The sequence below is a fragment of the Pteropus medius genome, unplaced genomic scaffold (genome assembly GCF_902729225.1).
Source record: "Pteropus medius unplaced genomic scaffold, Ma_sr-lr_union100, whole genome shotgun sequence".
Taxonomy (NCBI): Eukaryota; Metazoa; Chordata; class Mammalia; order Chiroptera; family Pteropodidae; genus Pteropus; species Pteropus medius.
Window position 1 is genome coordinate 15,868,354 of NW_024350319.1, and position 17,634 is coordinate 15,885,987.

Here is a 17,634-nt window from a genome sequence, read left to right on the forward strand (position 1 = left end):
CACCTTAGAGATACTCAGTGGCAGGGAGTGTGCTTAGCTGTCTTCTAAACTACTGATTAGAATGTAGAAATAGGTCCCGATGTACAGCATATACTTTATAAATGCTTATCAAACGATTGAAAAAAAATTAAGTACAAACACAGGGAAAAGTATTTTTACTTGATTTCCATGACCAATACCCTAATTTTTTTTTTGACTGGATTGAAAGTTCCTAAGGAGCAGACCCACACTTACTTTAAATCCAATCTAGAAATAAGAGCATAATCTACATTAGGCAACAACTTCAAAGATTTTTACAACAGGGCAATCACATGAGGGGCTTGCTGGCTCACAGTATTCTGGGAGTACATACAGCAAAACCTCTCTAAGCAAAAACTCTTTCTAAGCAATAATAGTGTTTTAATTACACCATAAGGAAAATAATTTGCTGTGGACTGTTCTGTGAATCTAAACATTTACTACATTGCTTCTACAAGAATATTTAAGTTAAATTTTAATCTTAATTTTCTGGCATGATTATTCTATTAAAAATTTTTCATAAATTGAAGATAACAAAAATTTAAGAGTAGGAAATAAAAGTTTTAAATTTTCTTTGCCACTTTTATGCTTTGAAAATTCAAAATGGATATGTCACGTAAAAACAAACTTGAGGTACAAAGTAGTTCACATATACATACCGATAAACAAGAAAACATTTAAGATTATCAGGAAGATTTTCAAACTGAAGTCCTCTGTGGTACCATCATGTAATGATGGTTAAGTATGAGACTGTAACACAGCTATATTATTAGTACACTGCTTGTTTCTGGCAAAAACTAGAATGCTTGTTTCTGGCAATGCTTGTTTCATGGAAACTCCTGAAGAAAAAATTCTTGCCAAATGTATCATTAGCTACTTAAAAATTTCTGATCACTTTTCTCTGTGACATTATTGCTCAATAACAAAAGAATTATATCCCAGCTGTTTCTTCCTTTGGAATATGGTGCTTGTCTCTGAAATGTATCACTTATAATATTTTCATAAAAAAGTGAACATGCATCAAGCCAAAGAAATAAGTGAGTGACTGGCTTCTGTTCAAGAGCCAGATATTTTAGACTACAAATATGGTTACTTTGTCATGAGCAGTTATATTAATGTCTTATAAGAGACTCAATGATATTCTATTAACCCTGAAAAATGGCTGCTGCTATATAACTCCAAAAAGTTATACTATATATAGTGAATGAATGACAAAAATATTTTTTTTAAAACATGACAAATATAAATGGAATAGCCACATAGGGTAAATATATGTAAGAGTCTGAACTGCTAGAAAATGGGAAGGCAGATGGGCCTAAACTATAATAGCTAGCAAGGACTGGATCTGTGCAGGCTTCTATGTACAGAGACAATATGGTTAGGCACTTAGAGCTTTTTGATGAAAGTCCTGGAAAGAGCCTGGTCTACATATATTATTACTATCAATAACAATATACATGAAGAAACATGCAATCGGTCCTGAAAATGAAATGACACAGGTTTGTCCAGAGTGTATCTGGATTATAAAATCCAATGCTTTTACATTGTCAGACTTCCTTAACATTAGTGGCAAAAACCTCATTGAAAAATTATTAAAGAATTATTGGCAACTATACAAAGCCTTAGCTGGTACAACTGTTATGGTACTAGTAACCATCTGATAAAGAACATAACACCATCTAAATATCTTAAATATCTTAATATCTTCTATTATCTAAATATCGCAAGCTAATATTCTTAAATTGTTTTATTCAAAGGTACTTTTGTTGTTTCACCTCTATTACTCTATAATTGATAGTTCTTTGAAAAATTACATCCTCCATTTATAAAAAAATCTAATCATGTAGAAATCTCAAAAATGTAATGTTAGTAATGTTACTTATCTAAAGAATTCAGCTTCATGGAATAGCTTTTGAGTATTTATTGCTCAGATGGGTTCAATAAACTCTTAAACGTAATGTGGCAATGGCTCTAATACATCTGTAAACAGAATACCACTAATAAAAATTTTATTGGCATGAAATACTATAATTATGGATGTGTAAAATTTTTAAATCTTAAAGCCTCTTAACATAATCATGTATATCTATGTACAAAACATACATAAATTTCACTTTATTTAAAACATATGAAAGAGGAAATTTCAAATCACACTAAACATAATAAATATAGAACTTGCTTTGTTAAAAATCTACAGTATACATTCAAGTAAAGGCTAAACTTTCAATGCTGACTAGATAAGGGACAAAATTAAAACATTTACAATAATCAGTTTCCTAAAAGTGCTATTTTTAATACCTATACGAGGAAACTCCTTCGAGTGCTTTTGTTTCCATCCAAACATTGATACATTCCTTTATTCACAGAACCAGATGCTTCTGTTACTAAAAATACATATCCAAAGCTTTTATATACTTTTAAATAGATTTAACATTTTAGCTCTTTGGGGGAGGAATAGGAAGTCCAAACAAACAACTCAGACCATCTTAAAGATTAGAAATGATTGACTTTATGACACACCCTGTTTCAATTCAGATGTGAAATCTGATGAACATGTTAATGAAAAAAATTCTAGTCCACACATCTAAGGTAAGTCATCTTTTTCTACATGAGCATTTGTGTAGGTCAAGGAGCATCCGCTATAGCAACCTTCCTGTGATCCAGGTCTTGATGCCACACTCCATTTCTGATTTGCACATTCTCTTCCAACCTGATTTGGTTTAGTCTCTTCAGGAGTTATATTCAGCACACTGATTGAACTGTTGGAGAAAGAAAGGTAGATCTTAATATCATCTCCTCTTTCTTTTATACTTTAGATAGGCTTCAATGTCTAAAGGCTGACTGCTCTCTTGTCCCATGCTAAATAAATTTTGAGGACACACTGATCAAGAATAAAGAAGTGTTTCAAAATAATATAATTTTTATCTAGCCATCTACTTTATCTCTTTAGTGTACACTAAAGCATGCTGCCCAACTAAAACCCAAAGCAGATAGAGAAGATGTAGGTTTTGAAAGTTAATGCTTCCCATATTCCCATCTTTCTGTCACTATTTTCTAATCTCTTTATGGTTTCTTTCAGTACTCGTCCATTTGCTCATGCATGCTTTCATCTACCCATCCATTCACCCACACAGATATTTAATGAGTGCCTACAAGTGGTTAAGAGTCAGATGGTTTATTATCCATACCTCAGCTGGACCACTTACTATGTCACTTTTGGTAAGTTAAATCTCCCTATTCTTCAGCTTCTTCAATTATAAAACAGAAATAATAACAATACCTACCTCATAGCATTGAGGTGGGAACTAAATGAGTTAACAACTGGAAGCACAACAGTGCTCAATTAATTGTGTCAGACAGTAACAATCTCAGAACACAGACACAGATCCTATCTTCAGAGATAAAATCTGAGAGGTCTGCTCTGCAACCAGCCTCAAACAAAGAAATCTAGTTAAATGATTACTATTGAATCTTTGGGGCTGAGCCAGTGAATAAATACATTTTTATCAACTGAATGTATCTTAGGTGAACTTTTCCCTAAATGTTGATATTCTGTGACTTTGGCTTACTAACACAATCTTATGACAATCCTAAGAAAAAAAAATTAAGTTGTTTTAATTCTAAAAATCTAAACCAAAACCATAATTAGAAATTTGTATTAAAAAATAAAAAAGAACTTGCTTATAGTTCAGCCCTCAGAATCCCTGCCATCTCAGATAAGATTAATGATCAACTAAATTCTCTAACTTAGTATACAGTTACTTTGCATGGAATCCAGACACAGCCTTTACGTAAAATTCCATTCTATAATGAAGGAACAATGAGGATGTTGTAAAAATTAGCTACAAACGCTCTTAATTATTTTGCTATGATCTTATTACAAACTCAGATCTAAGGTGCTTCAGAAACAGAAAAGCAAATTTACCAAATAATATAAAATTTCAAGAACTATGTCAAGCTGCACAGCTTCTCTCCTCCTAACTAGTTATATGACTCTTTCCTAGTTTATCTTCAGAGGCCAGTATCCCTGAATAGCTTCATGAAATTCGTTTAAGCTCCAAAATTCTGTTTCTATGCCACTGATAACACAGTATAGCCCTCAGAATACAAGAAACAAAAGCATCTTTATAATCCATTTATGTTTAAATGTATTTTTATTTTTATAACCTATTACTAAAGATTTACAGTAGACCAAGTACTGTTTTAAGTGCTTTACATATATCGATATTTAATTTCACAACACGCTATGATGTAGGTACTGTCTGGATTTCTTATTAAACACAACACAATGTCTTCAAAAAATATTTATATCAGATATTTCATAACTAAAAATAATTATATAAAAAGGTAAAAATTTTAAATATGTAAAAATAACTGAGCCTTTTAGATGCAAAATGCATTATTTGTAAATGGTAGCTAGAATTTATATACATAATTCTGATTGGTCAAATTTAGGTGTTTCAGTAACAATCTATGTAAGAAACACTGAGCTTATATTATTATTATTTTTTTTTTTGTAAATTAAATAAACTTTTATTTCCCATACTCAACTCATCAGTCAACCTATTGGCTCTAACTTCCAATATATACCTAACCTGAGCATTTCTATCTTCATGTTATGACCCTCATCCAAACTACCATCATCTCTCACCTCAACACCTCCTAACTGGATCTCCTGGCTTACATTACAGACTGCTACAATCTGTTCCCCACATAAAAAAGCAGAGTAATCTTTTTAAACCTTAGATTTTTATTCACTCTCTTGTTTAAAAGTCTCTGATGTTTTCCCATTACCCTGAAAACAATCTGACCTACAAACAGACTAAAATATTTTACAAATGCACTCTCAAGTGTGTGTGTGTGTGTGAGGGAGCGCAGCAGAGTGTGGTTATATATTAATATTATCATGAGTTGATAATTGTTGAAGCTGGGTGATGGGTAAACGGGTTCCTGACCTTATTCCCTCCACGTTTGTATGTATTTCAACTTTTACATAACAAAGTTTTAACCCCAATCTACTCACCCAGGACCTTAAAGGATGTGACCCCCTCCCATCTCCCATCCTCATCTCACACCTCTTGGTTTTGCTCACTAACTACACTTGCCATCCACATAACACACCAGTGTGCCACCCTCAAGGTCCCTACACTTGCCCAGAGGGCTCTTCCTCCAGCTCTGTTTTGCTCCCAGTGTTTACTTAGCATCCTAAGTAACTATACATACATCTATTGTCAACTATAAATCAGAGTGTCTTGTCCTTTTTAAAAGCTTTATATTTTTGTTTTAAGATTCATCTGTTCAACAATTATTGATCCAAGGGCTAGCTGGCTTCTTCCAGCACTTTGCTCCACACTAGTTTCTCACTACCACAGGTCAAGTGTGATGCAGGCCTGACTCCTGCTTTCTAAGGCGCTGCCAAATTGGCAGGCCCTTGTGCCACTGTCTCCTACTTTAATTAAGAGGAAAGAGATCACCAGTACACTTTCCAATGTATCACTTTGCTCTTTTAGATTCCTCTGCATCTCACTAGTAATGTTCTATCTGATTAGTTCAAAAGTTAATCTTGGAATAGGCTCTGAGGTAGAGAACTGATATTATACCTTAGAAAATGATTTAATAACTTGAGACAGAGCAAAATATGAAAATACAGCAGTTAATAGCAATATATGGGTTTCTTGCGGGGTGGGGAGCAACTTTTTCATCGTGTCATCCTTGGGCATAGATCTACTTTCGCAGTCAAGGTGAGCAGGCTTTTCTCAGTTTTTTGCCCAACACCACCAATCAAATGGGCACACCAAAAGAAACTTTAAAATATATACTCTATGAAAACTGTCAAAACAATATCCTTCTATTTAATACAATTAAAGCACTTAAAATATTAACTGATTACATAAGGCTATATTTTAAATTATATTTTAGATATAAAATAAAAAGAATCACGTTTTATCATTTAGCTCCCAGAAGATAGGGACCAGATCTACCTTGTTCACTACTGTATTGCCAGCACCTAACGGCTGTCTATATTTAACGGATACCTAATAAATATTTACAGAATGAATGAATTAATCTACTAACCTCTCGAAAGTCTCTACTGTTGCGCTAATACTATAGACATGCCAACTTTTCCTTAGCAGTGCAACTCTAGCAATGTTACAGATATATGAGAAGATGATCTATGACCAATACCTATGTTCAGATACACAGGAACGTGTCTGGCAAAAGTCTGAAGTTGAAGGAGAAGCAGGAAGAGATTTAGTAAGTTTAGAGGTGCAAACTGGAGACCCGTTAGACACACTGTGGGGCTTCTTTTGTCGTGGCCTCGAGTGCACTGTAAGATTGTCCCGATCAGAACCTGTTTAAAAAAGGCGGGGAGGGCAGGACATATGGTGAGGTATTAAGTATAGTGAAGGTAATTAACCAGGATGAAACATTTGCAGTTCTATATAAGGTATGAGACAGAACAAGTTAATTTAAATAACCACCCTAGCCCTATGCCTCTAGTCTAGCTCATCCTACAATCTTTGTTACACAGATTCCACAAACATATAGAAGGATCTAATTTTAAAAATATTTGTTTTGTGGATTTTCAAAAACTCAACGTTACTACACTCATGACAAAGGTTGTCTTTGGTATGCACAGTCCTATAATTCCCATTTTGACTATAGTAAATAAAATATTAAGTTGATTTTGTAGTTTCCATTAGAAAGCTCTTACTGGTGCTATCCAAAGTTTTATATTAATAATTTACAGTATTTTACATGCATTTTCAGATTAAAGAGTTTATGAAGTACTCACTTCCTGAGAAGGCACTGAAAAATCTCACATTTTCTGAGTTCTGGTGGTCAAAGGAAGTCATGTTTAAAAACTGTTGCTTCAACCAACTGGCTCTTTCTTCTTCAAATGCCTTTCTCTACCAGAACAAGCAAACCAAAGAAATACTGATCAATATTTCAACATTCACAATAGGTGCCATTTCACATGATTTCTCTATCTATTTGTGCTTGCCTCCTGGCTATCATATATATTTCTTAAGTCAAATGAATTAACCTAGAAAACTAAGAAAAACTTCATTTAAGAAAATTATGTTTAAAAAAAATTCACCCATTTCACCTAATAAAGCAACTAATCACTATTTTTTCATACCAATTATAAATTTCAAATGGACAGTGAAAAGTATCAGCATAACTTTTAAATACACAGATATTATTAGCATGAGTTTTGAACATATAGATTATAAAAATAAAAATCACGAAACAACAGAAAAATACTTCACTGTAAATTAAAAACTTGGAAAAAAAGATATGGCTTCATCAAACATTGCTGTCATCCTCCAAACATCTACTAGTACTAGCAGCCACCACTAATCCACAAGAGAGCATATGTCAAACCTCCTCCTTCCGATGATGAAGCTGATGAATCCTAAACTAAATTCTCTCTATTGCTCAGGTTTCTCTTTCTTCTTTTCCATCCTTCACTGACCCTGCTGTCTCCAGTGACCAGAGGCAGACAGGTTCTCATGCAGAGAACTGGGAGTGGTATGCAAAGTATCAAAAGTATCTCTTGGAGTAGGGTGGGAGATATGGACTCAGAAACAGAGGTGATCCCATAAGACAGAGAAAATGCTGATGCAAATTATTATTGTTTGTTTCCTGAGAAAAATAGCTATTGATGAAACAGACTTTCACGACTGTGGATAAAGTCCATGTCAGCTATTTAAAATAACCAACATATAGTCTTTCACTCATAATTAACATAAAATCATGCAATTCCAGACATTTGAAGAAAACTAACAGCTTAAGAGAAAAAAGCCAAAATAAAGAGAATTGACCATAGATAACAGTTTAACATAGAAACAAAATCTTTTTTAAAAATTATAACGCATTATCAAACAGATTTATGAACATCCATAATTATAATGCTAAGAAAAGTAAAAACTAAGGACATTAGAAAACTTAAAAGATAAATTCTGAAATAAAACTCAGTAGATGAAGTGTATAATAAAACTGACCTTGCTGAATATCAAGCTGGTGATATACAAAATCAAAGTGAGAGAATATTCCTGAATTCAAAACATAAAGTCAATCTATAGGCAGATATAGTCAGGTCATTTGTCCAATAGAAGTTCCGGAATGCGAGAGAAGTCAAAGGAGGAAAAAATACAGAATAGAAGAAAATATCCCTAAACTGGATATTTAGTATCTTCAGGCTAAAAGAAGTTTACCTAGACTTGCTCTGGTACGACTGTACAGCTTTAAAAATATAAAATTCCGAAAGCTTCCAGAGACAGGGGAAAAACAAAACACAGGATATCTACAATGTTGGTTATATTATAATCGGACTTCTTGTTAGCAAAATCAAAAGCCTGAAGAAACAGAATAACTCTTTCAAAGTGTCAAGAGAAAAAAGTAGAACCTCAATTCTATATTCGGCCACACCAATCAAGTACAAATATATTTTTGGATATTCCAGAATGCAAAAGATTTTTCACTCACACACTACTTGAGAAAATTAATAAGATAGTATGACATATGAAAAGAGGAACCCAAGAAAGAGGATAACGTGAGATATAAGAAACATGGCAGCTGAATCTGATTCAGGAAATCATACAGGAAGCTACGAAGTCAAAGAATTCACTGCATAGTGATACATGGGAGATTCTCTTCCAGGTGGCAAAGTCTTAATTAATATAGAATATTTTCTATGTGTCCAAACATATCACTTGGTTATAAAATGAATATTTACATAATCATGATGTTATTATTGTTCAGTTGTTTTTTAAGTCTCAACCTTGTACAAAGTACTTATACCTGGATTATATTACAGGACAGAATATAAATGTGATAACAGTTGACAGTGAAATATAATATCATAGACAAAAACTGGGAAGTACAGGGGCAAGAGAAATGAAACAAGTGTAACCAGGAGAATGTCCTCATCTTTCATGGCAGGGATAACCTGTTACTGTCTGATGCTGAGCAAACATGAAGTAGAAGCATTAAACGTTTTACTTAAAGTAAAAAGGTCAGCAAGAAGAAACAACTTAAAATAGTTTTTAAAAAGTAACAATATTATGAAGAAATTAGATGTAGATGAGGGAAAGTGTAGATGGTAGTATAAGGACATTAAATGTCTTATCTTTCAGAATGGAAAATCAATAGACTGGTATGAAGAATAAAAGATTGAAGTATATTAAAGTTAAAATACCAAAAGAATTACAAAGAGAAACGTATAAGAGGGTTACTTCTGAGGAACGAAACTGGCAATAAGAAAGGAGGATATTGTCTCCCTTTGCAGCTTTTTGTATGGGCTGAGTTTATTTTTTTTAACTATGTTTTGACATCATTTCTCTAATTTTTGAAAGGGAAATATGTAGGTAATACATTGCGAAGTAAAGAAAAGCAAGCTGTGGATGTGTATAGACAACAATCCAACTTAACTGTTAAGGCACATATATTCTTGAGTGAGGGGCTTCCCTCTTGAAGAGAGGGAGAACTGTATTTTTAATATGTATTTCCCTTTAAAAAACAAACAAACTCTACACATACTGACAATGGATAGATGACAGATGCTCAAGAGATCTCTCATGTGAAGCTAAACACTTAACAGTAGAAAGCAAATCTAAAAGAGACAATGAAAGCTTAGTTTTTGTTTTTGTTTTCCAATTCCCAAATTTGGTAAAGGCAAAAAGATATCCTTCTATAGTTCACATGCTTAGTTCAGTGTCCCTTTAATTTCATTTATGAGATCACTGGTAAAGTACTTTAGGGGAAAAAAAACAAAACTGGATAGCAAAGAAACAGAACTTAGATGCATTCTATTGAGGCCTTCCCACAACTTTCAAAAGCTCTACAGGGAAAGCTAATTATTTAAAATACCTCCAATCCTAGGCGAATGGCGGCTTCTGTAAAGCTTCGTCTTTCTTTCTCAAAATTCTTTTTTTGCTCTTTAAATAAGGACCACTCTTCTTTGAGACGTTCCTTTTCTTCCAACAAATAACAGTCTCGTAGTAGTGAAGTGGTATCATCATCACATGCAGTAGCGAGCTGCTGCTATCAGATTTTAAAATACAGTAAGTTCCAAGGGTCCCTGCAACACTCCAACAAATTGAAATGAAAACAAGGGAAGCCGGGTCAAACTTTAGGGGATGGACAGAAATGATGAAGAATCAGAAAGTCAACTGAGGAGACTCATTTCCCAAATGCTTCTACTACAACAGGCAAAGCACTGACTAAGGAATGAATAGTTTAGATCAGAAAAATTTCAAATACTGTAGATTTTGTGGGAAAAAAAGAAAAGAATAAAAATCTAGTAAGATTCAATAACTTTTTCTGGTCTTTCTCAGGGGACAACAGTTTTAAAAGGTAACTCACATTTACCTGTAAAAGTTGCTGCTGAGTTTTAATCATTTCTTTACACTGCTGAATTTCTAATTCAAGTTTTTCAGTTTCCTGTTCATGGTCTTGTCGTGAGATTACATCTTCATCATTAAAACCTTCTATGTGTACCTTTGAAACTAACACAAAACCAGTATTTTGGCATAAGTTTTACAGTCATCATCTAGTTTATGGTGTTTTTTTGGACATATATTTAAAAATCAAGGCTTTCAGAACTTTTCTCTTTCTGAAATATCATAGGTTTTCTAAAAGGTAGTTATTTCCTTTGCTCTTTAAAAAATTCATAAGCTATAAAATGAAATTTATAATATTTTAACACTTGAAAAAATTTTAAAAGCAAAGCTCATGACAACTATAAATCAGTACTCTTTTTGGACTAAATGATATTTGCAAACAGAGCTCTATTGCCAACATTTAATTTGTAAATCCATATTTATTCAAGATTATGTCCTAATGTAAAATGAATAACCTATATTCACAGAAGAATAATTAACAGTCATAAACTATGTTCTTCTGACACTTCTTCAAAGATCAGTACAGTGCTACCTTCTTGCTCTTTGGTATTAAATTCAACTAATATAAAGTTCAAACATACTTGCTATTTCTAATAGACAAGATGCCTGAAATCAATAAAATCTTATGTAAATTAATTTTGGTACTATAATAGTTTTGCTGATTGCTCTTTACTACTGAAGACAATTGACATCGAATTTGTCATTTTTGACAATTTAGTATAATTTTTTAAAAAATAGACTTCTCTTACTGAGCAGAAACTTAATTTTCTTGATTTAAAAGCATATAAACTTTAACAAATACAAAATATTAAGGATATATTCATCAATGTAGATCTATCAATCCTATTTATAATGACAGGAAAAAGTGTCTAAAATAGTACACTTAATTGAAAAAAGTACAGTGCAGAAAAAATATGTAATATTCAATTTTTGTTATTTTTATATATTTTTAAATACTTTAAAAATGCAAAGGGAAAATCTAGAAAGGTATGCACCAACTGTTAAGTATTACATACAAGAAAAGAAGACCAGAATATTCTACTTTTATGTACCTAATTGATACAAAAACACTAAACATCTATTATTTTGAAAATAATTTAAAAATGGATTATTAGGAACCTAGCAAAATGCACGTATATAGAAATATCAAGTAGAAGGTTCATATGTATACTACATTATGATTAGAAGTTCTTGATTTACTAGACCTAGTTCACTCCAGTTGTATACTGCACTCAGAGCAGATGGATCACGATGTCCTCTTTTCACAGAAAGATTCACTCTGAGAGTCAAGTGCACTTTCTCAGTAAGGTTCACACGTCATGTCTAGAAGGAGGCAGTCTTGCTTTTCGAACCACCAAACCTAAAGTGCTTCAGGTCTGAGCTCATAATGTGGCTTTTTAAGTGACTGAAAATTAAGTTTACTTAGTGTCACAACTCAACTCTGCACACATTTAGGCAGTTGTTACCTTGGTTATCAAGTTTTTCTACATGACTTTTCAAAATTCTCCACTGTTTTCTGATGCTGTTTGTAAGCTGCTCTCTCACAGTTTCACAGGAAAGGTCCCACATACTCTCTCTGCTCAGTTCTCCAGCATCTTCTTCAACATCAGAGATAATCTATGAGAGAAGAAAAAGAAAGACCAGTATCTTAAAATGGCTTTAGATACTCAGGCGGTAGTAATCAGACTGTCAGATTTTATCAAAATAATTTCTGTGCTGTATCTTAAACATATATGACCCAGTACTTAACATAAATATCTTCAGAAAAAGTAATTAATGTTGAAGGTAGAAATTCCACAATTCAGGTCTCTTCAAACCTGAATTTGAATCCAAATATAGATACCAATAAGAGTTATGAAGCTGTGTAAGGAGTTGTTACTCACGCCTGTCTAATATGTTAAATGCATTCATATGTTAATTAATCCTCAAATCATGTTACAATATAGAGAAACTGAGGCTTGGAGAATTAGAGTAATTTGCCCAATGTCACACAGCCACGAGGTAAAACTGAGATGAAGTTGTCTCCAATCTTAGGCTGCTTAAATAAATCTATGAAATAATCTCCAAAGTAAAAACAACTGTGAATCCTACTTTTCTCATATATTTTTTAAACTAAAACTGGAGATTATTTTTCTTTGTATTCTACCAAGACATTAAATCATAGGAAAATGTAGTAAACATCAGCATAAAGAATCAAAGCAGGATAAAGAACACATGCAAACAATACTGAAACTAATGTCATAATAATCTGCATCTACATAAAATGGTCCTGAGTCTAAAGAACTATATCAATAAACTGAGGTCAGCGATGGGCTGGTAGAGGTCAAGGTCTCCCAGGCTGAGTGAGTGGGAAAAAAGGCCCAGGGTATGATTCATTGTGACCATGGTTCTTGCCAATCAATCTTCTAGAATTATTTGCCAGTAACTCTTCCAAGCAACTACAGCTTCTCCTGTTTTAAAAACACCACCAATCCATTATTTTTTAAAAATGAAGAAAACTACTGCACATTTCCAGACTGAATGAAACTCTAAAACCACAAAAAAATAAAATAAAAAAATTCATTTAACTTGAATTTTGAGTCTATGTTTTGGCTACAATTAAGTAAGCAAAATAATAAATGAAACTTGGATGCTACCCAGGCATTCCAAGATTACATCCTATTCCTCTTGCTATAATGTTCCCAAATTTTTTCTTAAAAGAAACAGTTGAATTAGTTAAATTCAAGAAAAAAATCTAGAAAATCAGAGCTCTTAAAAACAGAAAATATACTTAAGAGATTGTTTCTCAAACCTAAACATTTGAATTATGAAGAATTATACAGGCAACCACCCACTCACCAAGTGATGGGGGAAAAAGGGATTTTAATTATCTGAGAACAAGCTCCTCGATTCTACCTATTTTGGGGGACTAAAAGCTGGTATGAGAGGTTAGTAAAGGTTGGGCCAAAACTGAAGAAACCACAAGAGTAAGAGAAACCATGCTAGCCCTGGAGAGGCATTAGTGAATGTTAAGGACTGACCAGGAGTGATAGACTTTGAGAGAAACACTTATCTAAATGTAAGATATCAAGCAGGGCCCAAATTGTAGAATTTAAAAGAACATTCGAGTAATTTTTTTTTTTTAAAGAAGAGGAAAAAAATGGTAAGCAGTGGGATGGGCTTCTCAGTTGGACTGATCTATGATATCACAAAATAAACACATTTCCCCCACTAACTGAATGTAGAGCGTTCCTTTCATAAACTGAGAGGCTTAATGTGAAAGAAGCAATTACCAAATGAAAATCCTCTTTGGATTTCTTTTGGTTAGTGAAAACAGGTACTAATGTATGTATTTCATAAAAGTGAAGAAGTATAACATGAACTTTCAAAAAGGGAGGAATACCTGTAATCCTTAAATACAGGTTTAAAAAACAAGTTCTGGTGGCTTGCTGTAGCATTTTCCATCAACACTGTTATGTTCGGATTTTAGTCACAAATGTGAACTTGCTTGAACCCAGAATTTAAACTTATATGTAAAGAAATTAACTTTTCACCATTATGCAACTTGTTTTCTCAGAACTGCACCTATTATTCCCTCTGTCAAGTGCTTTCTCATGCTTTTTACCTCAAAAACACCTACTTATTTTTTAAGAGCAAACTCAAATGTTGTATGATGTCTTCTCTGAGTGCCATAATTGTTTTATTTTATACATTATATCACCCTATTATAGCTCTATAATAATTACAGAAGAAATTATTACTTCTCTACACAGGTATCACTCTCCAAAACAGCTTCTTGAGGGATGTAGTGGACTGAATGTTATGTTCCTTCAAAATTCTATGTTGAAATCCTAATCCCCCATGTGATGGTATTAGGGCCTTTGGGAGGTGATTAGGTCATGAGTGGAGCCCTCATGAACAGGATGAGTGCCCCTATACAGCGAGCTCTCTGGCCCTCTTTCTGCCCTGTCAGAATACAACAAAAAGTCAGCAATCTGCAACTAAGAAGAGGGCCTGCACTGGACACCGAATCTGCTGACACCCTGATTTTTGACTTCCGGAATCCAGAACTGAGAAAAATAAATTTCTGTTGTTTATACACCACCCAGTTGACAGTACTTTGTTATAGCAGCCCGAACAACGACAAGGAAAAAAGTCAAAATTTTTTTAGCTTTTTCTTTCCAGGGAACAGAACATAATGTACACTTAATAAATTTATGGGCTGAATGATTATTTGGGTCCTAAAGTTAACAAAAGTTTCAAGGGCCTACTTAAGTACACAATACTTAAAATATTTAGAGAATATTTGGCACAGTGGTTAAAAGCATGAACTCTGGAGTAAGAACGACTTGGACTCCAATCCCAGTTCTGTCATATGATACTGGCCTAACTACTGTGCCTCGGGTACGTTCATTTTATAAAATGGGGATAATTACAGTATCAAAAGCATCAAATTATATTAAGAATGAAATGACATAATACTTATAAAAAGTGCTTATCACAGTGTCTGGCACAGATTAAGTCCTCAGAAAATCACCTCCCTTTCCCAGGGCATTTCTGGTGGTCTCAGTGGCTGGGAGTAGCATAGCAGTGAGTGTGCTGTCCAAAATACCAATATTGTCCCCATTGAGAATACCTATCTAGTGTTTCAACTGTTCTAATTAGCAATCTGAAGACTGTATTAGAGAGGAAAGAGCCACTTACAGTTCCTGTACTATCATCTGCTCTTTCTCTAGGTTTCTGCTTTTGGGGAGAAAGAAGAGAAATCATTTCCTTTTTCATTTGCTGAAGAACCTTCTTAAGTTCAGCATTTTCCATCAGGATTTGTTTCTGACGATATTCATAATCATTCAAGAGAATTTTATACATTTCATCTTCATTCCTGAGAAAGAAACTGTCAGTATGAAAATAAAGTCTACAAAGAAAAGTCTGATTAAATTTATTGATTTAAATCGAACCCCACCTGGCTTCACTTTTACCAGTCCTCCAAGAGCCTCTTTTTCCATCAGCTCTCCCCACATAATTTAAAATTTCCATGGCTGCAAACATGAACACATAAAACAAAACCAATTGTTACCATACATGTTTAAGTGTTTAAAACTCTAATACTCTATAACATATCAGGGTCATAAATCAATCTAGTATATAGATTAGGATTTGGGCTCAAACAGCCCAGATTTCAAGTTATAGAGTTCTGTCATTTATAAGCACTGAGATCTTGGCAATTTATTTAACTTCTAAGCCTGTTTCTTCATTGATACAATCGTAATATAGTATCTACCAAAGGATTGTGAAGAACAAAAGAAATGTTAAAGCACTTAACACAGTAAGTAACTAATTGTTATTTTGTTATTATTATTAATTTTATCATCAGGGGCTGGCGAACTAAGGCCAGTGGGCCAGCTGCCTGATTTTGTAGAGTCTTGTTAGAACACAGTCACACCATTATTTGTTTATATATTGTCAACAGCTACTTTTGCACTATAATGGCAGAGATGAATAGTTCTGACAAGAGACCACAGATCTCCACAAACCCGAAAATATTTGGATCTTTACAGAAAAAGTTGGCCAAGCCCTGTATTGTCACCATCAGTAAATAAGTCAAGGCCCCTGACAGTAAACGCATCTTTTGCCCCAGGTGGAGAAGGAAGCAGTTGGCATCAGAAGAATATAAATTAAGAGTAAGTTATTGTAATTTTAGAGCTGATAAAATCATTATTAAACTGTCATTTCCAACTGGGGTTTGGACCAGGAAACAGCCAGATCCCCTCCCCATAAAACAAGGGCTCTGTTACCAGAGTAAAATTTTTAATAAACTTCTCTAACTAGGTGATATATTTTATACTTTAAGCATTTCAACCTTTTATTTCCTTCATAAATGAACACAAGGTTAACCAATCTTAAAAACCAATGAGCGTCTAAGTGCAGTTTAAGATTTGTTACCTCAATACCTAAAGATTTTCAACCTTGTCTTAACTGCTTATTATTTATATTTTTCAATAACTTTTGAAGTAAAATATCTGAATAATTGCAACATCTCTGCTGTACAGAATGACAGTGATGCAGTCAACACTGAACTGCATGCTGGTAGCAGACAGAGCCTACCATATAAAAGCCTGAAACATCTGCTTATCAGCTGTTGTATGCAAGTCCAAGCTCAGTTCAGGAAAGGCAGTTTAGGGGTATGACTGTATAAAGTAGGTTACAGGACAGCCTATGGTCCACTTGGAAACCGTGCTTCAATAAAGCTCTACTTTGGTGTGTGGGTAGTTCTACTTCTTAACCTAAATCTATGCTATTTACTTGAAATTATGCATGGATGAAGTTGTAAATTACTTTTCAAAAAATACTAGAAAAAAGTATACCTTAGAGACAAATATAAACTTAACTTACATAGTCCATCCTTTCGACCACCTGCTTCAAAAATGCACAGCTAAAGTTATTAAAGGAACTGAAACTGACATAAATGATTGGTCTGATAAACAATTTTCTGAAGTTAACTCTAAAATCATCCTTCTATTGATACTCAGAAACTGGTCCTGATTTTTAACATTATCAGTTCTTTGCTGTAGAAAATTAGCATGTCCTCTGGCTTAGTTTCTCTCTATGGATTAATCTTATACCTGTCATGTTAAGAAAAAAATACAATTTTTATATACAACTAATAAGCAAAGCAAAATTACTATTTTTTACTAACCAGTTGTTTCAATTCCTAGTTTATATCGATATATACCATCTAAAAACAACTGTATAAAGCATGAAAATAACCCTTCAGGCATTATAGTGCTCAATTCTTTTACATTTATTGCTTAGCATAATATTAGTTATTTATTTCCTTTGCTCTATCTTAGCCAGCTGCTTACCTATTTTTTTATCCTTCTTGTTCATAACAAGTTGATGTAGTCGTTCCTTTAGTTTATTATATTCACGTTCTTTTCTCTTCATATCATGATTATATTGAGTAGCTCGACTTGCAATGATATTTTGTAATTTTTGTACCTGAAAAAAGAATTCCTATCAAATGGATCCCTTTAGGATTGATAAACTCAGTTAAAATTCACAAATTCAAAAGAGAAAAGTCCTAGTATTCACTTCCCCACGTAATAGTTTTAAAATTCTAGGATTATTCTTTCTTCTCCATAACCACTAGAAATCATCCTTTAACATATAACTTAAATGAATCACATTGGGTTTTTATTGTTTAATTCTGTAATCTTCAGTGTTGCTA

General features: G+C 33.4%; 1 protein-coding gene across 7 annotated transcripts in view; it reads right to left on the reverse strand.

The window, feature by feature from the left end:
* Nucleotides 1-1,919: 1,919 nt before the first annotated feature.
* The window catches only part of SSX2IP (SSX family member 2 interacting protein), a 38,106-nt gene continuing 22,391 nt past the window's right edge, over nucleotides 1,920-17,634 (reverse strand). For 4 of the 7 annotated variants that reach the window (XM_039838707.1, XM_039838701.1, XM_039838708.1 and 1 more), the window contains exons 6-14: nucleotides 17,270-17,405; nucleotides 15,370-15,445; nucleotides 15,111-15,288; nucleotides 11,894-12,044; nucleotides 10,390-10,532; nucleotides 9,895-10,068; nucleotides 6,815-6,929; nucleotides 6,205-6,370; nucleotides 1,920-2,777 (exon numbers count right to left, since the gene is read on the reverse strand). In XM_039838707.1, the coding sequence (XP_039694641.1) occupies nucleotides 2,603-2,777; nucleotides 6,205-6,370; nucleotides 6,815-6,929; nucleotides 9,895-10,068; nucleotides 10,390-10,532; nucleotides 11,894-12,044; nucleotides 15,111-15,288; nucleotides 15,370-15,445; nucleotides 17,270-17,405 (1,314 nt within the window). In that variant the 3' untranslated portion in view covers nucleotides 1,920-2,602. The remainder of the gene's footprint in view (nucleotides 2,778-6,204; nucleotides 6,371-6,814; nucleotides 6,930-9,894; nucleotides 10,069-10,389; nucleotides 10,533-11,893; nucleotides 12,045-15,110; nucleotides 15,289-15,369; nucleotides 15,446-17,269; nucleotides 17,406-17,634) is intronic. The other 3 variants (XM_039838706.1, XM_039838705.1, XM_039838704.1) reach the window with 3 other exon arrangements.